The sequence below is a fragment of the Doryrhamphus excisus genome, chromosome 7 (assembly GCF_030265055.1).
Source record: "Doryrhamphus excisus isolate RoL2022-K1 chromosome 7, RoL_Dexc_1.0, whole genome shotgun sequence".
Taxonomy (NCBI): Eukaryota; Metazoa; Chordata; class Actinopteri; order Syngnathiformes; family Syngnathidae; genus Doryrhamphus; species Doryrhamphus excisus.
In genome coordinates, this window is record NC_080472.1 from 10864805 (window position 1) to 10889891 (window position 25087).

At 40.1% G+C, this 25087-nt stretch overlaps 1 protein-coding gene across 14 annotated transcripts in view; it reads right to left on the bottom strand.

Annotated features, from left to right (window-relative positions):
* nrxn3a (neurexin 3a) overlaps positions 1-25087 on the bottom strand; it is a 134304-nt gene that overhangs the window by 103639 nt on the left and 5578 nt on the right. For 13 of the 14 annotated variants that reach the window (XR_009130343.1, XR_009130341.1, XR_009130342.1 and 10 more), the window contains exons 2-5: positions 18425-19540; positions 12995-13015; positions 10815-10841; positions 9285-9353 (exon numbers count right to left, since the gene is read on the bottom strand). Coding sequence is in view for 10 of the 14 variants with exons in the window: in XM_058077788.1 (XP_057933771.1) it covers positions 9285-9353; positions 10815-10841; positions 12995-13015; positions 18425-19109 (802 nt within the window). In the remaining 4 variants the exon portion in view is untranslated. The remainder of the gene's footprint in view (positions 1-9284; positions 9354-10814; positions 10842-12994; positions 13016-18424; positions 19541-25087) is intronic. The other variant, XM_058077791.1, reaches the window with a different exon arrangement.

Consider the following 25087-nt stretch of genomic DNA (forward strand, 5'->3'; position numbering starts at 1 on the left):
AAGGCAATTCTGAGTACCCGGTATTATTGCATAGATTGAAATGTATGTGAAGCTGGATGACCACAAATCATGCAGATCCACTTGGTGACAACGCTCTTTGGAGAAAAAAAAACAGGTAACGGTCCCTTTGCTTTGATCTTTAACTACTGCAGTCATCATTTCCGACATGGGAGTCAAAATCCCCAAAATTGAACACATTTGAACATTTCCGTGGTGCTGGTCAGTTGGCGGTGAAGTGGTTCCAGAACCGATAAGTCCCAGGGCTCGACAATAACGATGTACCGATGGTGGGGCAAGTAAATCCAATCATACTGCCAAGAGTTTTTTCAAGGGGTTCTTGTTGGGTGTTGGTAAAACACGGACTGCGTAATTCCGGTGCTAATTTGCAAACCGATCCTTGCACATCTTGAAACGGACCAATCAGAATCGTTTATTTAGACCGCGGTCCGCAGTCCACACAGTCCACAGTCCGCGATCAACCAATCAGCGATGGTTTGACTAGGAAAACATCTATCATGGCGTCCCTGCCAACATGGTCTAATTCTTCAACAACTTGTGAAGGAAAACAGCAAAAAGTGATGAACCAGTGCCTCCTAAACAAGTATTTTATTAGCGGCAGCAAATCAAATGATGGCACAGGTGAGTGAATCACATTGCTGTGACAATTTGAAGTGGTCACAATGAAACGCCACCCATTAGATCCAATACCAAGTGCTGATTTTGCACAAGCTACAAAATCTAGCGCTTCCATTTCTCTGGGGATTTTTCTTACCTTTGCTTCACAAATTATTGTTTGACCATTGAGCATTTTTTTTTCTGGATTAAAAACACTTTACTAGTACACAAATGTGTCTATTCAATAATGTTTCATTGTGGTGCACAACTTATAAATATCACTGCTTACTACGACTACCATGTGTAAGGTAGTATGGCATGCCACGTTAACATACATCTACACTATTTTTCAGACATTCCTCCATCTGATGAATTATCAGCATATATTGATGCTGAATATATTAAACACTGATAAATGATCATTTAATATCAGCCTGGGTTTATAAAGGTGATGTATCTTTACAGATCAAGACAAGTAAACCATCTGCCAAGAACATGCAACGTCATGATCGATGTAAGAAAACAACCACAAGAAATGATAATCATTTCATCTTTAATTGAGATTCTCATGTGATGTCACAAAAATGAGATGATATCATTATGGCAGTCTTTTCTTTTTACATGGGGCACGTTGGGGCAAGTAGTTCTCACCTTAAGGATTCCCCATGGGCAAGTCATTTTTGTTTTTAATGTAGAGCCCTGAGGCCATTTCTTTATTTATAAATGAAATACTTTCGCAGTTAGAGCATACAAAAGCTGTTTACGGACCTTCTAAATGCAGTTTTTTACATCGCGAGACTCCTCTAAACATGAAATAACACCCGTATAGTCACTTTTACACTGATATTACTAATATAGGAGACATAATAACAGAAAACAGGAGATTTAACACATAAATGAGACTTATGTGTGTGTGTGTAGGGGGCTGATTGTGGGGGTGGACAGGAAGTGACATTTGTGTTTTGGAGTTGAGTTTTAGCATGGCTTGGGTTATGGCTGCACCAGTAGCTCGTGTTAGGGATTATTGTGGGATTATTGTGCCTGTTGGGAGAGACTTCAAGCCTGCAATAAAAGACTGTTGTTCTGGTGATCAAATAACATTACTGTCACCTTGTGACCAATATAGACATTTTTTTTACCTAGAGTGTGGAAATTATTTCAGTGTTACAATTTGACCATCATAAAACCTTTGTTAACTGTACAGGCAATATTGTAACAATATACATTTGCATGTGACTGATATTAGTACGCTGTTGCTTTAACGTCATTAATCCGTTCCACAACGTCCGCCTCGAATCAAAAGGAACTCTAAAAAACAAAGCAAATGTTCCCATAAAAAATACAGTAAATCACCCAAACAAATAATAACCAAATAATTCAAATGAATATTTATTATTGCTTTTACCGACCGTAGTTTTGTTTATGTAGGGTAGGGCTTCATTTTGTTCATGTGCCAAAATGCATTCGACAAAGACACTCTGTGTTCTGTTGCTACCCACGGGGCTCTTTATTTTGCAATGGCTTTTTACGTGAACACTCATAAAAGCTCATTTTCAAATGTTAAAAGCTTGACCAGGATTCTGCACGATGCAGCCCTCCTTTACTGGAGGCCATTAAAAGCCAATTTAAACACTGTTTCACTCTGGAAGAAATTCAAAAGCTAAACATAGAAACCAAGTAAAAGCAATGCTGTCACACACACACACACAAGCATTATGTGAAGACAAAACATACCATAAGTACAAATGCACACAGCCACACGAGGCACATCAGAGAAGGGAAGTGCTCCCCATTTATTTCTCAAGCTGGGGATGAATGGAAATGTCTGGAATCAAAAGAAAGGACTCAAACACTCCGTACTGCCGAGACACGACCGTCTAACAGGATATTAATAATGGCAGGAAAAAAACAAAGAAGTTGTTAGATTGGTCAAAGCTGTTATTGGAAAGCATGGAGGATCGTTTGGCAACATATGTAACTCATGTATGTAGTAACTCATGTATGTAACTCATGTATGTAGTAACTCATGTATGTAACTCTTGTATGTAACTCATGTATGTAGTGACTCATGTATGTAGTAACTCATTCATGTAACTCATTCATGTAACTCATTCATGTAACTCATTCATGTAACTTATGCATGTAGTAACTCATGCATGTAACATGCATATAACTCATGTATGTAGTAACTCATGTATGTAGTAACTCATGTATGTAACTCATGCATGTAACTGATGTATGTAACTCATGTATGTAGTAACTCATGCATGTAACTCATGCATGTAACCAATGTATGTAACTCATGTATGTAACTCATGTATGTAACTCATGTATGTAGTAACTAATGCATGTAACTAATGTATGTAGTAATTCATGTATGTAATGCATGCCTGTAACTCATGTATGTAACTCATGTATGAAGTAACTCATATATGTAACTCATGTATGTAACTCATTCATGTAACTCATGCATGTAGTAACTCATGCATGTAACTCATTCATGTAACTTATGCATGTAACTGATGTATGTAACTCATGTATGTAGTAACTCATGCATGTAACTCATGTATGTAACCAATGTATGTAACTCATGTATGTAGTAACTCATGTATGTAACTCATGTATGTAACTCATGTATGTAGTAACTCATGTATGTAACCAATGTATGTAACTCATATATGTAACTCATGTATGTAGTAACTCATGTATGTAACTCATGTATGTAGTAACTCATATATGTAACTCATGTATGTAGTAATTCATGTATGTAATGCATGCATGTAACTCATGTATGTAACTCATGTATGAAGTAACTCATATATGTAACTCATGTATGAAGTAACTCATATATGTAACTCATGTATGTAACTCATTCATGTAACTCATGCATTTAACTCATGTATGTAGTAATTCATGTATGTAATGCATGCGTGTAACTCATGTATGTAACTCATGTATGAAGTAACTCATATATGTAACTCATGTATGTAACTCATTCATGTAACTCATGCATGTAGTAACTCATGCATGTAACTCATGTATGTAGTAATTCATGTATGTAACTCATTCATGTAACTCATGTATGTAACCCATGTATGTAACTCATGTATGTAGTAACTCATTTATGAAACTCATGTATGTAGTAACTCATTTATGTAACTCATGTATGTAGTAACTCATGCATGTAACTCATGTATGTAGTAACTCATGTATGTAACTCTTGTATGTAACTCATGTATGTAGTGACTCATGGATGTAACTCATGTATGTAGTAACTCATGTATGTAACTCATGTATGTAGTGACTCATGTATGTAACTCAGGTATGTAACTCGCATGGCTCTGCTACATGTATGAGTACATATGTATCTAAAAATGTAATACTGCTAATACATTTAATCAGGGGTGTTAGCATACATATATTCCTAATTGGATTGTAATTTATTTGAGAATTACCTGACAGCAGTTGGCAGTTTATGAGTTTCTTTTTTTCAAAGAATTGATGCTGTTTACACCCCAATTGACATGCATGTAGTAACTCATGCATGTAACTCATGTATGTAGTAACTCATGTATGTAACTCGTATCTACATTACAACACAAATAGTATAAATACTATACGCTACACGTTGATGTCAATGATGTACAATATGCTGTCATTGCATGCCACGGTCACGATCATATAACAGCATAACTCATCAATGGAGGATAATTCCACGGAGTGAACATACTGTGTGCACAAAGAACCGCATGAAGGGGGGGGGGGGTGTTGTCAAGATAAATGATGGTGTAGAAAGAAATGTCATTCCCTGTAATGGGAAAATGGACCAACAAGAAAACGGCTGGCTAAAATTGCAATGATATACTTAAGCTATGCCGCCTGGAGCAACGAGCATTTGACACGACCGTTCACATTAAGTTCCTCAAATCAAAATGAATAAGGGGGGGGAGACGGGAAGGGAGGGGGAAAAGTAAGGAATACACGGTGTCCCTAAATCCGCACATTGGTTGGATCGATACAAATGCGATGCCAATATCTTTCAAAGGCTTTTTCCAGTCTGAGATGCTATCGACGCCATCAAATACAACATGGATGGCACACACAAGCACACGTGTATAAATAGGCATTATTTCAAAACCAATCCTACGGACTTTCACCATAGCATGGACCAAATTGAATCTGGCAGACGTTCGTTATTCCTAAGAGTCCTGCTAATGACTAAGGCGATAGTTTGTTGACTGCAGGATCCAGCAAAACTACGGAATTACAGAGCACACTTCCTTTGGTGAACACACGCCGCCCTTGGCACAAATCAATAGGAGGAGGATAAAAAGCACTTCCATTTAATTATGATAACCAACCTTTCCTCGACCATAATCTCTTGCTTCTCTCCTCTATCTCTCTCCCTCTCAAGCCATAATTCTGTCTATGCTCCCGTCGCCATCGCCATCTCCCTCTGGGAGAAGAGAACGCTGTCAGTAGGAATTTGGGTTTAATCGTTTCTCAGATCAGCAGCATGTTTTTCTTCCCCTGAAGCGTGTTCTCACCCCCCACCCCCCCCCCCACCACCACCACCCCCCAACCTCTTTGAAATGTCGTCTGGGGAGTGTTCTGCAGCTCAAATGTGTTTGCTCCGGGGCAATTGGACTATTGGGGCTGGCATCCTCAACTAAAAGGGCTACAATTCATCGGGTGGGTCTTCGGGACATGGCCGACCTGCTCTTTTGGGCTCTTTTCAGTTGTGTCTAAATAGCTCACAAGACGGGAAGTGTAATTGACATAATGAGGAATTAAATGTCAGTCGGAAGTAAATCGGAGATTTTAATACGGCTTGACAAGCAGACAGCATCTTGTTGAAGACATTGGATGCCTCTTCTGATCATGAAGATATGCTGTCTGCTTCTGATGAAAATTATACTTCATGTTCCACAGTATGTTTGTTGGTAATCTTCATAAAATCACACGGAAGCAGCCGTAAATATGAATGTAAGACTACATATAAGCAATAGTGGCGAATATTGGCCACATTTTGGGAGATTGATCCAAACGTGGGGTTAAAATTAGGTACAAAAACAAGGACCCCTAATGAGGATAAGCACTATAGAAAATTAATGGACGGAAATGAGAGGTTTTTCTTCTGATTCATGTCAAATGTCCTTTTCATGTATTGAATCATGTTTTACACACATCATGCAAACTAGTGCGGATCAATACTGAAATATAATCCAATAGCAGAAATGGATTCTCAAATCCAGTTTTCCAATTTTCCCATTTTCGCTAAGAGAAGAAAAAGATTCATCTTTGGACATGTTTCTGGCATACCTCAGGGATCAATCCTTGGACCAAAACTTTTGTTTTATTGACTGTATAAACTGTATACACCATAGATATTAGTCCTACATTTATTTTGGTAATGGTAATGGTAATGGTTTTATTTCATTTGAACATGCATCAGATTACAATTGAACGCATCCCATAATCAGTTCCCAGTTCCACATGTCCAAAAGGAGTAGGAAGAAGCAAAGCTTATTAAATCCTACCCCTCCATCTGGTACTTTTATAATCAGTAACTGTTACATTTGTTCACTTCCTGCTTTCCATAATACAGTTTAAAGTTTTTAATTTTAATTTTAATTTTAATTTTAATTTTAATTTTAATTTTAATTTTAATTTTAATTTTAATTTTAATTTTAATTTTAATTTTAATTTTAATTTTAATTTTAATTTTAATTTTAATTTTTTATTTTTTATTTTTTAATAATGTACCTCGTACCAAAGTAGGGGGTGATATGAGCATCCAATGCCATAATGGGTACCATAGTAAGTGTCAATATAGTGATATATACGTATACACTCTTCATCCTTGTATTTTACCTACATCAGGGTTTTTTTGGAAATGCCCAAAATTGTCCTGTCTCACAAAATGAAAGAATCCTTTACAAAGAACCCCCCTCAAAATTGAAAACTTCCCTAAAATTGAAAGAGTTCTTCTATAATCCCGTTTCCAACACCTGTTGAAAATCCCATCCAAATCCATTCAGAATATTTCCAGTTATTTTGAACACAAACAAACCAACAAACAAACGCTAGCAAACACAAAACCACCACTCATGAAATACTTTATATATAAAGTCAATATAAATGAGAAATATTTTCCCATGAAACCATTGTATTTTGTCCAGGAGAGAAGTGGTACAGCCTGAACTTTAATGCTAAATATTTGTGAGGAGGCAGGGACAAGCTGGGAGACGGCGCCAGTAAAGAATGATTTGTCAGGGTTTTGCTCGGTCTGCTCCAGTTTGGCTGAGTGTGTTGTTTATACAGTATGATGCCACTGCTGCTTTTTGGCATCAGACCCCTGACAGCCCCCCCCACAAACAATATGGCACTGCTTTAACAGAGAAGCTGGCCAACCATGGATTTCACATGGGTCACGTGCCAATATGAGGCTTTATACTAACTATACTATACAATAACAGACAGGTATACTGGAGACCACGGCTGTCCTACCTAGTCTTTTAGCATGATTGAATTAGCCTGCTTGGAAGAGAGGCCAAACGTCACCAGTACAGTTCAGTTGCGGTGGATTCAATGTCCTCAGAAGACACGTATATTACAATACATTCACATGTCCGTCCCCCTAACAGAACAGTTGGCCTTTTTTTCCAGACGGTGGTGTTTGTTTCTGTGACCAGATGGTAGCACGGGGACCCGGGATGGGGTGCACGCTTTCACATGTTACATATCTGTGTGTGGGAGAATACTGCGGATGAATTTTAGCTCATGGCCACGACATGGACAAATACATCTTCTTTAACTCCGGACTACGGACCAGGAAGAACGCCAGCAAAACGCTCAGGAATAACAATTTTAGAAAACCAGAAAACAATTCAAAGCACTTAAGCACTTAAATAGTCAAATAGTCTAAAGTCAGCAAGCAGTGCAAGACCAGCATATGTCATAGATCATTTCATAAAACATGAATGCGACAAACTCAACACCATTTGCAAGACAATGCTCTCAAACATGCGGCCCGCGGGCCAAATGTGGCCCACAGGACACTAGTTTGAGGCCCACACCTTGATATGAAAGTTTAATGTTAGTGCGGCCCGCGCAAGTTTGATATGGATGCTGTATGGTATCATGTACCCAGAAAAAATTATTACGTTTGATTCATGTTCATGTTAAAGGTTAAATAACTGTTAATAGTTATCCTCCCTATCCGTGTGGAAGTGGTAAGTTTTTGGCTGTTTAAGTTGAAAGGAAATAACTTGAAGGCTACCGTTTAGGTCGCTAGCTCTCTAGTTTGCGAGTTAGCATGTGTCTCAAGACCCTGCAGTTGCGCAATATGTTGTAAATAAAAAGAGTATAAATGTGACTATAGTCATGTTTTGTCATGTCTACAGGGCTCTAATAATGCTTTGTTCATTTTAATCTGAAAAAAAAACATTTGTCTACCCACCAACTATATGTAGTTTCTTAACTTTTTATTATTTGCCCTGATTTTCTTTATTCTTGATTTGTTTATTTATTTTTCATCTTATTTTGTGCAGAAAAATAAAGATATTTGAGAACAGTGGAATGTTTTATCAGAGCTTTTATTGTAGAAAATCGGAACCAAAGCACTGAAAAAGTTTGTATATTTTTCTGTTTTTAATAAATGCGTTTTTTGGGGGGGGGGGACCTGATGCGGCCCAGCCTTGCCCAGACCCTAGCTCCAGTGGCCCCCAGGTAAATTGAGTTTGAGACCCCTGTTCTATAGCATCTTCCTGGTTCTTGGGATTGCGTCAAGCAGTCAATCACCCGATTGCAAAGGTTTACGGAAGGTTTAATTTTAATTTAATTACCACAATGGACTATTATAATAATGGCCACATTGAAAAAGTTACCTGGGAATTCAAGAATAAAGTTTAGTCAAGAACAAAAGTCATATTACCAGAATGAAGTCATAAATTTAAGAGAATAAAGTAATATTACGTGTAAATATTACGAGGGAAAATAGAGCAACTTTCCTCTAGCCCTTCTCACTCCTGCTGGAGGAGCTCAGAGCCCAGAGGGAGGCTGATATCATTGCAGCACCCAGCACAGACACAATGCATGAATGGAAAACTTTAACATAGTTGTTTGTTTCCATTTTAGACTTGTATTGGTACTTGTTTGTATATTTCTTAGGTGCACCTTTTGGATGAAAGATGACACCATGAATCAGACTTATTATTATTAGGCGGTCCGGTATTTAAACAAAGAGTAATACTTTGTCACGTATGAAACTAGCTGCAAGCCGCAGGGTTCAACGGCTTACTCACCGAAAATGACGGTAATAACAAAAATCGAGGTTCCACTTTACTGCTTTGATGTTTTGCTGGAATTATTTTTCGAAGGTAAGGCGATCCATCGAAGTCAGGGGCTCACTTGAAATTGTAGAAATATTTTGAAGCAACACTTCACACATAATGCAGCCCTCAGACGAATTAGCAAGCGTACACAGCAAAGCAATGTACTCTATTTTCTTGCTCCCCAATTAGGAGTGGCTTAATTACCAACCTAATCCTCCACTGAGAAGTCATTAGGGAACAAAAACTGAGCAGACAAGTAAACATTAGAGCAAATGCATTAGAGCATCAAGAACATTCCAGTACATATGCTTGCATCAAGGCTCTCGCACTCACAGAGAAAGCGCCGCTTTTCATAATGTCGGAAAAGGAACGATTTGGAAAAGGCTGTACCTTTGCTTTTAGCTAGAAGAGCAGCAGTAGGTGGGGAGAGAAGAGAAGCGTCCACGGCCAAAGAGCCAAAGAGCCAAGACGCCCAGACGGGGGACAAGAAGTGAGAGAAAAATGACACTCAGTCATCACATATATCATTGCATTTATGATTACATGTTATTAGGGCGTGTATTCTCATGAACAGTTTATAGGATACTAGAGATCTAGAGATACTAGACATGTCATCTCATTTCAGTCCCGATGTCCCTCACAATGCGTGATGGACAAATCGTGTTCCTGGCGCTAGTCTACTCAGTAAAGACGTGGAGCTGCCAACCTGTGGACAAGGGAAGTCATGGCTAGCAATGGTGTCAAGAACACATGTCCTTCCTGGACTAAGACAAGCTCTGCGTGGATTTTTCATGTTGTCCCTGTGTGTCCGTGGATTCTATATTCCCAGATATTGGTTGGGGAGTACATTTCATTCTTGTTTTCAGTCTATTTTGTCCATGTGTTCTGTGGACAGTGTGAGTGACTTCGGATTCGGATTCCTTTATAACCCAACCACGACCTGTCCAATGTCTTACTTTGCACCTAATATTCGATAAACTGTTCATGAGAACTTGCACCATTAAGATGCACGGCTGTACAGTACCAGATACGGTACTAGATACGGTACAGTACGGTACAGCGCGGTATTGTACGGAACAGTACAGTACTGTTCAGTACTGTACGGAACAGTGCGGTACAGTATGGTACGGCACAGTACAGCACAGTGCGGTACAGTATGGTACGGCACGGTACAGCACAGTACTGTTCAGAACTGTGCGGAACAGTATGGTACAGCACGGTACAGCACAGTACAGTACGGAACAGCACGGTACTGTTCGGTACTGTACGGAACAGTGCGGTACAGCATGGTACAGTACGTACTGTACGGTACAGCACGGTACAGTACAGTACAGTACATCGCAAACCACTTCAAACATGCAACCACATCAAACACTATTGCATGTCATAGCATCCTTTTGAGCAACAGAATATTAGCTTATTCCGGTTCCAAACTAGCATGGTTGACGGAGCGAGCAGATGTATGTGATTGAACGTGTAGCAAAATATGGGGACTTTATTTTCATTGAATAATAAAAATCAGAATTTAGGCTTAAATGTCGGTTTTAGTTTAGTTTAGGAACCCAAAAACAGCTGATTATTAGCAACGCCATAAGGCTTTTAGTAGAGGCGAGTGACATTTTTAAACATCCCAGCAAAAAGTTACATGATTGGTCTCAAGTCACATACATCAAACCATCAAATTCAGTTAAAAAAAATCGTATTTGGGGATTTTTTCCAGAAGTATGCAGTGCCACATTACGGCCACGAGCTAAAGAGGTTTAGAGCAACATTCCATAATAAGATCTTCGTCACATCAGAATCAAAACATGCTATGGAATGACAGTACATGCCAGAAAGAAGGATGGGGGGGGGGGTGCATACCTTGTTCTGCCATCATGTGTGCAACGCCTTCAGACGGGAAGAGCAGGAAAAAGGGAGCAGAAAGAGAAAGAAAGTGGAACACTTCAGCACATTTCCAATACACTGCTGGTATTGTGACGTTATGTTTTCCCACGGAGAGAAAACATAACATCAGGACAAACTGACAGGGAACACAAAGCTGACGTTTTACAGCTAACCACTATTTAAATATAGATTATGGAATATGCATGGGTACAAAGAGTATGTGCATAAATAAATATATGTATGCATGTATGCTATCCATAGGTGCAATAAATGTCCCAACTTTTCTGACAGCCTGATTCAGTTGTTTTTACAAAATGACATACGTTGCATTTGAGAAAAACATTTCATTGGAGAGCGTAGAAAGCATAAGGCAATGCAATGCTGATTATGTCCACCAGGTGACCCAGAGGAGCCCAAAGCAAAAGAAGAGAAGCTGATGTCAACGCAGAGCCGACATGAATGTGTTACTCTGATGCAATGCCTTATGGTAAAACGTTAAAATGTTATTCATTTTTAAATTCATATTGGGACATATTTGTATATTTGTATAGACACCTTTTGAGTATTAGGTTTCTGTGTAATTAATTTATTTCCGTTAGTAAAGTGTTCTGTGAATGATGAGTCTATTGGTATATAGTGTATTGGTGTATTGTTATATTGGTATATTGGTGTATTGTTATACTGGTATATTGGTATGTAGTATATTGGTATATTGGTGTATTGGTATATAGTATATTGGTATATTCTTATATTGGTATATAGTATATTGGTGTATTGTTATATTGGTATATAGATATAGTATATTGGTATATAGTATATTGTTATATTGGTATATAGTATATTGGTTTATTGTTATATTGGTATATTGGTGTATTGGTATATAGTATATTGGTGTATTGTTATATTGGTATATAGTATATTGTTATATTGGTATATAGGATATTGGTATATTGGTGTATTGTTATATTGGTATATAGTATATTGGTATATAGTATATTGTTACATTGGTATATAGTATAATGGTGTATTGTTATATTGGTATGTAGTATATTGGTATATTGGTGTATTGGTATATAGTATATTGGTGTATTGTTATATTGGTATATAGTAAATTGTTGTATTGTTATATTGGTATATAGTATATTGTTGTATTGTTATATTGGTATATAGTATATTGTTGTATTGTTATATTGGTATATAGTATATTGTTATATTGGTATATTGGTATATAGCATATTGGTATATTGGTATATAGTATATTGGTGTATCGGTATATAGTATATTGGTACGTATATTGGTGTATTGGTATATAGTATATTGTTATATTGGTATATTGGTGTGTTGGTATATAGTATATTGGTATGTAGTATATTGGTATATTGGTGTATTGTTTTATTGGTATATAGTATATTGTTGTATTGTTATATTGGTATATAGTATATTGTTGTATTGTTTTATTGGTATATAGTATATTGTTGTATTGTTATATTGGTATATAGTATATTGTTGTATTGTTATATTGGTATATAGTATATTGTTATATTGGTATATAGCATATTGGTATATTGGTATATAGTATATTGGTGTATTGGTGTATTGGTATATAGTATATTGGTATATTGTTATATTGGTATATATTATATTGGTATATTGCATATAGTATATTGGTATGTTGGTTTATTGGTATACAGTATATCCGTGTATTGGTATATAGTATATTGTTATATTGTTTTTGTGATACATTTTACTTAAATATGACTTTAGGTATAAATTATTTATTTTTGATTTTTTTTTTGTTTTAATTGGAAGCGCCAAATGTCCAGGGATTACCGTAGCAACAAATTCATATGTAGAAAATGCAGCATAAGATCCTTCATTCATGATCCCAAATAACTTATATTTTACAAGTAGAATGGAAATAACCATGTTCCTATTTTATTTCATCATATTCATTGTAGTCGTGTAATTTATTACGGAATAAGGATAAATTGTTTGTATTGTCTCTCTCTTTCCCATCATAAAAATACTGGGCTGTTCATTGGCCAAATGACAAGATCAGCAGGGGAAGCCATAATTATCCATCCCCACCCCCCATATAATAATCAAGATAAAAAAAAGTGCGACACTACGTTCCCTTCTTTTCCATTCCAACTCACCTGGTGTTTTGCCGTTGAGGTCTGGAAAAGAAGACAAGAGAAAGAAGCAAAGAAAGCCAGAATTAGACACACTCCTTTGACTTGCATGTTGTCTGCCATGCAAATGAAACGACGCCACACTCTTTGTTGTCCATACAGAAAGCTGGCACTGAGCTCAGCCGTGTGTATGCCCAGGACCAAGCGGGAAGATCCTGGAGGCAATAAGCAGGCCGAGCGCTATCGGCGGGGGTCTTTGGGTCTGAAATCACAGCTCAACCTTCATGAGGAAACGAGACGTACCTCAAGTAGTCTCGGTGTACTATATAATAGAAAAGTACTACTTTGTACCAGGTATATGCACTGAGGTTCATGGCTGTTTTTTTGTGATTTAAATTCTTTGGCTCCAGTCCAGGTTCTCATAACTAGAATAAGGAGAAGAACCCGTGGAACCCTGGTTAGCATCATTAATTTGTTCCAGAAGGCCCAACTCAAGATTTTTAATCTAATTAATCTATCCCTGTCAGGTTCAAACTCCTATGACACTTGTAATACAGAAATACAGAAGAGACAGAAAACAATATTCAAAGTTACTCGCAGCGAGGAGAGTGAAACAACATAACCAGTGACATGCCGCTCCACTCTTTTTATTCTCTTTCGGGGGTCCCTACTACATGATTGTGCAACTCTAAGGGGGGGCAGTTGCACAAGCTGTATTTGTTTGTCTATGTGTGTGTGTGTATGTGAGAGTCATTATTTTTATTGTTTTATGAGTTCTTATCTTGACACATTCTGGCAGGATTAACAGAAACATCTGCAGGGTTGCTGTTGGCGCATCCAGGCACCTCCAGGACCTGGGGGTCTCTGGGGTCTCTGATCAGGGTCACTGGAACCTTCCTTCTTTAGCACATTGAAACACTTTCTCTTGTCTAAGCACATGGATATAAGGGTGATAACTAACGCTATATTCATTCTATCTACATTTTATTATAACAATCCCAGAAACCCCAAATGTTACCACAAAACATTTTGTAGTTTTACATTTAGAAAAGAACTAAACTCTGTAGTTGCAAAACAAAAATACCAAATATTATGAGGCCTCAACCTGACTGCTTTAGTTGATACTGGCGATTTGGTTGATTGGATTGGGTGTACTTATAACAGGTTGTAATGTCAAAGGTAATTGGTGTAAGATGCATTAAATGTCCTCGAAGAGGACTAATTGGGCATGTGTTGATGTGAACACAAGCAGATGGAAGCCAATCAGATATGCATGAACTATTAATTCACTTTCAAATGAAAACCCGTAGAAGCGCTTTGCCATCACCAAATGAGTCTTCCAGGAGAGAAAACTTTGGAGGTGTGTGCATGAATTTAATCTGTCTTAATCTCCCTTGTTGGAAGAGAGCTCCTCTAGTCTTTTAGTTGCTTGTGTGAGGAGTTCAATGCTTAAGAAGTTTTATTTGGCTCAGGGAGGATACTTAGAGTAGAGGCTCGGGATATTTACTTTAAAGCGCTTGAAAAATGAAATCATATTACGGCTCATTAAGAAAGCAAAAATTATTGATGAAAATTTCTATAACTAATAATATGTATTCATTATATTATGAACAACCATCTGGCTTCAAATTCCAAAGGCGAGACCACGTCCGGACAAGAAGAATAAGATGAAACTATTTGGTTTGTTCCATGAAAGGGGAAGGTCAACGTATCAGCATATGTCGGTTCAATAGGAAAGCCGTCCTTAAAAATAATATATTTTGTGCTCTGGCACCAAAGAAACATAATCAAATAAAGCTGATCTTTTTTGTACCGTGTTGACAGCAGCATGGAAAATATTTTTATGCTCTGCTGAATGAATGAACTAATCTGACTGCCAAGACAGAGCATTATAAATCCAAGCTCACCAGGAGGTAATCAGACTTTACAACAAAGAATCCTGGAGAAAGATGGGGTACATGTAGTACTTCATCCATACTGTATATAAACAGGTAAGCCATGGGACTATGAAGTATTTAAAAACAACGTTTAAAGAAAAGAGCCTCTTCTTTTTATCTTCTTAATATTAGAAAACCCTCTAAAGACAGTACCCCCCTACTCTGAAGTATTTAAAAACAATGTTTAAGGGCCTCTTCTTTTTATCTTCTTAATATTAGAAAACCCTCTAAAGACAGCACCCCCCTACACTGAAGTATTTAAAAACAACGTTTAAACAAAAAGGGCCTCTTCTTTTTATTTTCTTAATATTAGAAAACCCTCTAAAGACAGTACCCCCCTACTCTGAAGTATTTAAAAACAATGTTTAAACAAAAAGGGCCTCTTCTTTTTATCTTCTTAATATTAAAAACCCTCTGAAGACAGTACCCCCCACTCTGAAGTATTTAAAAACAACGTTTAAACAAAAAGGGCCTCTTCTTATTATCTTTTTAATATTAGAAAACCTATAAAGACAGCACCCCCCCCCCCCTACTCTGAAGTATTTAAAAACAATGTTTAAACAAAAAGGGCCTCTTCTTTTTTATCTTCTTAATATTAGAAAACCCTCTAAAGACAGTACCCCTCCCCCCTACTCTGAAGGATTTAAAAACAACGTTTAAACAAAAAGGGCCTCTTCTTTTTATGTTCTTAATATTAGAAAATCCTCTAAAGACAGTACCCCCTCCCCATTCTGAAGTATTTAAAAACAACGTTTAAACAAAAAGGGACTCTTCTTTTTATCTTCTTAATATTAGAAAACCCTCTAAAGACAGTACCCCCCCCCACTCTGAAGTATTTAAAAACAACGTTTAAACAAAAAGGACCTCTTATTTTTATCTTCTTAATATTAGAAAACCCTCTAAAGACAGAACCCCCCCCCCCACACACACACTCTGAAGTAATTAAAAACAATGTTTAAACAAAAAGGGCCTCTTATTTTTATCTTCTTAATATTAGAAAACCCTCTAAAGACACTACCCCCCCCCCCCCCCCCCCCCCCCATGAACCTCATTGCACATCATGTTTAGGTTTGAGGGTTAGCGTTAAGACGCTAGGCTTCCTCTCATGCATGTTAGAGACTCTCAATGGCTATTGGTCGAATGTGAGTGTACCCCCCCCCCCCCGTCAACTGTGATAGGCTGCAGCTCACCTGTGAAACTATAATATTCTGTATGTACACCTTGACGTGTTCACCACAAAGCATTGTTTACAGTCTTGTTACATATTTAGTTAGAGAAGCTAGTCGGAAGGTTCTCTGGATTTCCCTTCCATTCCCAATTTACTTATCCACCTTAGCACGTCCACTCATTTCCTGTTCCTTCTCTTTTCATTAACGAATCATTGAGCACTAGAGCTTGTTTGCACTGGTCTTAATGGGATATTGATAAACCAGTCACAGCAGACCAGTGTATCTTCTGTAAATCATCTTCAGTATCTTGTTTTTATATTTCCTTTCATTTCAGATTCCCACCGCTGGACCCACCCACCGGGGGCCTCTCCCCCTCCCCGCCGCCCCCTAATGTGTTCCACCTGCACCTGATTGCCTTTTCCTCTTTGTGTATTTAGTCTTTGTGCTCCCTCTTCCCTGTGGACTGGTTCCCAGTTAATCGCGGCAGACATACAGACGAAGCATTCACACTCACATTCACGTTTATGGACAATTTATCGTTTTCAATCAATTAGCCTAACAGCCATGTTTTTAGGATGTAGGAGGAAGAAGCTGAAGTACTCGGAGAAAAGCCAAGTAAGCGCGCATAGCGGTGCGCTGCGCGGATGCAATTCCCAGCACAAAAGAATGTGATACAAACCACCTGCCATCTTGTTATTGGGTGATGAAAGGGGGTCTGGGGGGGGGCTCCATTTTCTCTGGAGACATCCTTATCAGCGACTGCAGGACCAGCGTCATTAGAATGTGTCGTACTGGCTAACAGTATTGAGATTAGCTTTAAGATCAGCTCGGCTCGGTCAACACTCGTACAAACGCACACACGAGGCTCCATCGGTGGGAGCGCCCGGCGAGCAAGAGAGACAGCCAATCAAGATGAACCTCCTGTGGGCCTGCCATGTTTTGTAAAATAGCATATGCAGTGATTTCAGTCAAGACATAAAGACATGCACGATATTTCAAGGTCATGAAAAAGATGTGGCCTGGGTTCACAATAACTACGCAGCTCATTGGTCGAGCAGTAATAATTATTCTAACAACAATAAAAAACATTATGGTCTTGAATCCGGATACGTAAATGACCCCACATCAATTCTCAGCATCAAAACTTCCAGAATCAAGCAGCATCACTGTACCCCAATGCAAGTACCCCAAGGTCAGCTCCGTAATGGGATGGTTAGATACGGTTGACAAACTCATAGACTCACAACATCCCAACATCATCTAAGATGTCTGGGTGGAACTAGCTTGGGGATGGTGGACAACCTCATTCTGGTTGCTGCTGCTTTGTTGGTCCCGTCATCGGGACCGACATTGTTACTCGGTAGGGGGGTACTGTCTTTAGAGGGTTTTCTATTATTAAGAAGATAAAAAGAAGAGGCCCTTTTTGTGTAAACATTGTTTTTAAATACTTCAGAGTAGGGGGTACTGTCTTTAGAGGATTTTCTAATATTAAGAACATAAAAAGAAAAGGCCCTTTTTGTTTAAACGTTGTTTTTAAATCCTTCAGAGTAGGGGAGGGGGGTACTGTCTTTAGAGGGTTTTCTAATATTAAGAAGATAAAAAGAAGAGGCCCTTTTTGTTTAAACATTGTTTTTAAATACTACAGAGTAGGGGGGGTACTGTCTTTAGAGGGTTTTCTAATATTAAGAAGATAAAAAGAAGAGGCCCTTTTTTGTTTAAATGGCCTGGGTGGGTCTCGTCCCCTCCAGCGTTTCCTTCCACTTGTGTCTTATCCATGTCCAGGTCTATCAGTCCCTATCTGTTTACTGTACCAGACTGTCTTTGTCTTGTGTGGGGACACAAGACCCGTCGTTATCCTAGTCGTCTTGCTGCTTGTGTGTCTTGCGTTTTTGGTTTGTTTTGGACATTAGCAGTGTTTTTATTTTGCATTGCTAACACTGAACGACAGCAGCGCCCCAGGCTTTTTTGGGAATGAAACCATTTTGTCGAGCTGCATATGACTGTCACCTCTCCTTCCACACCTGCCAGCATTTGGGTCCACCTGCTAGCCCCCCCCCACACACACACTCCAAACCGTGACAGGGTGACCGGACTTAATGACTTAACAGAAAGGGGGAACTAAATCCTCACAGATCGATTAGACGCCGAGGTACACCTGGGCCCCGAGTTGAAGGACACAGCTAATTGGAGGAGACGTGAGGATCAGGACAAGACGCCCAGGTGTAGACCATGTCGCAATGGACGACAAATCAGCAGGAACCAGAAATTCTGTATTTCCGTCCATTTAACTTGTGACGTTGATGACATTCAAGTCAGGTTAAATTGCAAAGTTGAGGAATGTGTGTTACCTTCGGTGCAGAAGCGGCCCTTGTATTCTGTTTTGGAGCAATCACAGACGGCTTCTCCATCCACCACTGCGCACGTGCCGCCATTCTCACACGGGTTCACGGTGCACCACCCCTCGGACTCCAGGGGAACCTTGAGACTTCCTAAGAACCGGGGTTGCGAGTTGCCATATTTAAGGTCCGTGATTGTACCCTTGAAGGGCTGCATGTTTCGCACTGTGGGCAGTGTGAGGGCACCACTGCGAATATCCTGAGGCACCCCGCCCAGGAAGAGGTCGCTGACGATTTTCATAAATTGGCGTTGAGGCCGCACCTCGTCTGCTTTGGCCTGTCCGTCGAGGGCCAGAACGGTACGCAGGTTATACCTGCTCAGAGTTGCAAAGTGCCAGTTGCTGTCATCCACCCGTCTGTCGGACACGAGTGTCGTTTCGGCACAGTCGATGCTGAAACGCAGCTGGAGTCGACCTTCTACCACCGCCAGTTGCAGAAAGTCACAGTAGCCGCCGTCGTCGAAGTAGAGCAGCAGCGCCTCTGAGAACTCCGTCTTGAACTGGAAGCTGAGGTCACCACGAGTGCTGGCATCCCAACGGAGGTAGCGAGCCCACTGACCTGGTGTGCCTAAAAATTCCATTCCCATACACGTGCTGAGGAACATTTGCAGTTTGATACAAAAACTGAGGAGATCCATAATTGCAAAAAATAGATGTTTGATTGGAATTCAGTCTGGTTGGACTAATTTCCGATAATCCTATTCATCTTTTTAGAGATCTATTCAGATATATATTGTACAGTTATAAAAATATGCTTCTAAAGGAACAAGGGCAGTAGCAGGAGAACAGTCGTTGCGGCTAACAGTCTTGACGCCGATCACATCAGGAAATTGTCAAATAGTTGGCAGGCAGTGGTCTTTGCTTCCCTCCTGAGGGTCCACAGATTGAGAGGAGGTAACGTTGAGATTCTTTTTACACTTTAGTGCATATGCTGTGAAGACTCATGGTGCAAGGTCCTGCTGGAAGCGACTCCTCTGGCTGTGAGGTCAAGCGGAGCATCCTTCTTCATGTCATATACGGAGGAGAAATACAGCTGACGTGGGGTCTGCGCTCTCTCTGGGTTCCATTACTGTCAAAAAGAGAGACAAGGGGAGGTCACACAAGGTCGATCAGCAAGCGACAATTAATTCAATTCTTGTTTGCTTTTTATTAAAAGACGTAAATATGTCTAAAAACCTACAATAGCAAGCCCAAATAGCTAAATAATGTAGTTCTATTGGGGGTAGCTCTCAGCTATGGCTGGAAGTCACCCATCTTAATTAAAAGGGCCTTTGATAGAGCAGCATTTCCCCCCCTCCTCACAAAGGTTGTTTGTAGTTATCGGTCATCTGCCGGGTAAATTAGTCCCATTATTCTCATGGCAGTGCATTACTATCTGTCAGCCGGGCAGAACGCCTTTTATCTGATGATGAGCCTGGAGAGACAGCTTTCTGTTCAATCCTAAAGAATACAGAGCAACCGGCACATACAGCGTGACCACCTTTACACCGTATATGCTAGACTGAGAGGGGGTTGGGGGCTGTGCACCACGGGGCTGTGGGCCGGGGACTGGTGGCTGTTGACCGGGGGGCCGTGGGCCGGGGACCTGTGGCCGTGGACCAGGGGCCGGGAGCTGTTGGTTGTGGGCCGGGGACCTGTGGCTGTCGGCCATGGGCCGGGGACCCGTGGCCATGGGCCGGGGATCTGTGGCTGTCGGCCGGGGGCTGGGGACCTGTGGCCGTGGGCCGGGGGCTGGCCGGGGGCTGGCCGGGGGCTGGAGACCGGTGGCTGTTGGCCGTGGGCTGGAGACCTGTGGCCTGGGACTGGTGGCCATGGGCCGGTGACCGGTGGCTGTCGGCCGGGGCCCGTGCGCCGGTGGCCATGGGCCGGGGGCCGGGGGCCGTGGGCCAGGGACCTGTGGCCGTGGACCGGGGACTGGTGGCCGGGGCCCATGGGCTGGGGACCTGTGGCCGTGGACCGGGGACCTGTGGCCGTGGACCGGGGACTGGTGGCCGGGGTCCGTGGGCTGGGGACCTGTGGCCGTGGACCGGGGACTGGTGGACGGGGGCCGTGGTCCGTGGTCCGGGGACCTGTGGCCGTGGACCGGGGACTGGTGGCCGGGGTCCGTGGGCCGGGGACCTGTGGCCGTGGATCGGGGACTGGTGGCCGTGGGCCCTGGTCCTCGCTCCTCGCTCACTTCTTATGCTACATAAATGTCAGGTTCACTTGTAAAAACACTGAAATAACACAGAAATACAGAAGAAACAATATTCAAAGTTACTTCCACTGTCCCTTTAACATCGTCTATCATCAACAAAGGGTATATGTATGTGTGTGTGTATGTGAGAGTCATTACTTTTATTGTTTTATGAGTTCTTATCTTGACACATTCTTGCAGGATTAACATGAACATCTGCATGGTTGCTGTTGGTGCATCCAGGCACCTCCAGGACCTGGGGGTCGCTGGGGGTCTCTGATCAGGGTCACAGGAACCTTCCTCCTTCAGCACGTTCACAAGCTTTCTATTGTTTAAGCTAATGAATATAAGGGTGATAACTAACACTATATTTATTCTATCTACATTTTATTCTAACAATAATTGAATTAAGGGCTAAAAAAGTCACTGGAATTTTGAGAAATAATTCTAAAGAATGCTTAGTTACGTGTACTAATATAAAGAATATCATCTGATTGGTGGGCCTTATTTTTCGTATTATGTATGCTAGCACGGTCATCGACTTCAATACAGTAACAGGACCACCAAAGATGTGGAGGAGGCCCAGGAGGAAGACGTATGAGTCCCAGTCATACAGTATGATGGATGACATGCTTTATTTCTCCGATTATGGCTAATGTGATATGCTGGCTGGTGAATAATCAATATCAGGTACCCGTAGCTCGTTTCCATCTACTTTTTCCAACATGTCACTGTGATGCTTTTGTTTGACTGAGAAACTACGGTACTGTATCTTTAAGAATATCCCTAAGTCTTGCTCACATTGAACCCTTTTAACCCGCAGGGACCTCAATAGTCAACGTCCAGGAGGGGGACAAGGGTACAGGGAACTGATTATGGGATGCCCTCAATTGTAATCTGATGCATGTTCAAATGAAATTAAACCATTACCATTACCATTACCATTACCACTACCATTACCATTACCATTAGGCTGCAAGTTTCAGTAGATGATCTGACAGCAAACACTGATTATGGCCATGACCAACATCCTTCACCGTAAATCACTAACACTTTATTAATACCACATTTTTCGTCATGTGTTGTGATTGTTTGGCGGTCCTTGAATGCACTTTGGTGTTTTTTTGTGAGATTCAAAAATCAACCCGGCCTGAGGTGAACACCAGCGAAGATACGATTATAGACATTTACCGGTATATCAATATCAGGGACATCATGTTTCATAACTGAGTCCTTCTCTTGTTTTGTGTGGAAGTGGTTCATGTTTTGGCTTGTTTTGTCTTTTCTTCCCCACTTTGTTGAAACCCTTTTAAGTTTAGAATAAATTGGAGGTGAACTTGTTAGCCTGCTAACATGCTAGCATGCTATGCTTAAAGCTGTGACAGTGTCTTGTGACCCTGCAGTGATCCGTAGTGTGGTAATGTGGTGTAAACAAAGAATAAAGTTGACCATAGGGTTGTTATTTCATATCTGCAAGGCTCTAATAATGGTAAAAATCAAATTCAGAAAACGTGTAAACAAAGAATAAAGTTGACCATAGGGTTGTTATTTCATGTCTGCAAGGCTCTAGTGATGGTAAAAATCTAATTCACAAAACGTGTAAACAAAGAATAAAGTTGACCATAGGGTTGTTATTTCGTGTCTGCAAGGCTCTAAAAATGGTAAAAATCAAATTCAGAAAACGTGTAAACAAAGAATAAAGTTGACCATAGGGTTGTTATTTCATGTCTGCAAGGCTCTAATAATGGTAAAATGCACTCAATTGTAATCTGATGCATGTTCAAATGAAATTAAACCATTACCATTACCATAAAAAATAAAATCATCACTGGCCTTTCCTTGGTCACGGATTTTGACATTTTGAATTTGTGTGTATGTTCATGTGTAAACATTCCCATTTGTGCTTTTTCTCGCCCCAAACATTTAGCCGAAACACAACAATTCCATTGATGTATTTATACATCTTTTTGTGGGGGTTTTTTTGTGCAAAAAATGCATAATGGTGAAAGTACACGACCCGTAGTACAGATAAAAACAATACAAAGCTCTACACTTCCTGTGTTCTGGACGTGAAAATGTAACCCAAGCTTCCCATGCTGGCATACGGCAGCAACTCCAAGCACCAAACATCAACTACTATCTTCTTTAAGCTGCACTCTTATCAAACTCCAGCAGAGCCTCCATATTGTGCCTGCAGGTTCAATCTATACAAGCGAGCTGCTTACTAAGCTTCCACGGAATACAAAGTATCAGCCAGTCAATGCCTTCCATTGCTGACATCATAGGACTCTCCTCGACAATGCGCCGCAAAGATAAAGAATTAGTTTGTCACATGTGAAGGCATTTCATTAATTCCTGCTCATGGAATACCGTACACCAAAAAAGTAGTTTTTAATCAAATGAAAAAAACGACCATCCATTTTTTTGGAGTGGGGGTATGCTGGAGCCTATCCCAGCTGACTTTGGGCGAAAGGCAGGGTCAGGGTTGGCAACGTGTCTAATGGTCACGGTCTATGTGCCCTGGGATTGGCTGGCCACCAGTCCAGGGTGTACCCCATCTCTCGCCCAAAGACAGCTGGGATAGGCTCCAGCGTTAGAAAATAAATTAATGAATGAATGGAAGATTCAATGTTAATAAAAGGAATATTTTCATAGAACATAGAAAACCTATTTATGACTTTTTGAATTACATTTTTACCATTATTAGAGCCTTGCAGACATGAAATAACAACCCTATGGTCAACTTTATTCTTTGTTTACACGTTTTCTGAATTAGATTTTTACCATTGTTAGAGCCTTGCAGACATGCAATAACAACCCTATGGTCAACTTTATTCTTTGTTTACATGTTTTCTGAATTACATTTTTACCATTATTAGAGCCTTGCAGACATGAAATAACAACCCTATGGTCAACTTTATTCTTTGTTTACCCCACATTACCACACTACGGGATCACTGCAGGGTCACAAGACACGGTCACAGCTTTAAGCATAGCATGCTAGCATGCTAGCAGGCTAACAAGTTCACCTCCAATTTATTCTAAACTTAAAAGGGTTTCAACAAAGTGGGGAAGAAAAGACAAAACAAGCCAAAACATGAACCACTTCCACACAAAACAAGAGGAGAACTCAGTTATGAAATATGATGTCCCTGATATTGATATAGCGGTAAATGTCTATAATCGTATCTTCGCTGGTGTTCACCTCAGGCCGGGCTGACTTTTGAATCTCACAAAAAAAAACACCAAGAAGGATGTTGGTCATGGCCACAATCAGCGTTGCTTGGACGCTTTAAGAAAGGTTTTTGTCCTCCTGTTATGTTCTGCTTCGCTGTCAGATCATCTACTGAAGCCTGCAGCCTAATGGTAATGGTAATGGTTTAATTTCATTTGAACATGCATCAGATTCCAATTGAGTGCATCCCATAATCAGTTCCCAGTTCCACATGTCCAAAAGGAGTAGGAAGAAGCAAAGCTTATTAAATCCTACCCCTCCATCTGGTACTTTTACAATCAGTAACTGTTACATTTGTTCACTTCCTGCTTTCCTAATATAGTTTAAGGTTTTTTTTTGTTAATTTCTTGGATTTTTTTTTATTTTTTTGTAGATATTTTTTAGAAATTTTTGACATTTTTTTGAATATATTTTTTTGTATTTTCTATTTTTTATTTTTTTGTCACAAACCGAAGTACTCGGTGATATGAGCATCCAATGCCATAATGGGTACCATAGTAAGTGTCAATATAGTGATATATATAGCACATCATGACTGGTTCAAGACTCTTCATCCTTGTATTTAGCAAACATCAACTGCTTGTATTGTTTCTTGAATTGGCTCATCGTTGTGCATTGTTTGATTTCCTTACTCAATCCATTCCATAGTTTGATTCCACATACTGAAATGCTGTGGCTAGCATAACGTAGTCCGAGTCCTTTTAATTTGTTGATCATGACACACAACAAATATTTGAGGCAAACAAAAATGAAAATATATCAACAAAGTTATTAGTGAATAATTGATGAGTATGTGAATATAGTACAGTACACGGTAATAGTGTCAACAAATCATACAATTGCCTTTTCCTTTGTATTACTCCCGATTGAATGTTTGAATGAGGGGGGGGGCACTCACATGCAATTATCTTAGGCTGCGTCCATACCAAATAAGTGGAGCACCAGTGCACTCAAAGAACATCGTTGGACCTTCGCGGAGATGTTACCAGAGAAGTCATGTCGGGGGGGTGTCATACACAAAAACACACATGCAATAATCTTTTTTTGAAGATCTGCACGTGTGTGTGTGTGTTCATGTGTGTGCGCCTTTGTTGCAGTGCAGGGAGCGTCAGGGTTAAAAGGCTAAACTACACGGATCATTGTTCCCAGTGAAAGGCTCTTTTGACCAACACCGCAGGGATGAGTCCACGTACACACAGGCTGAC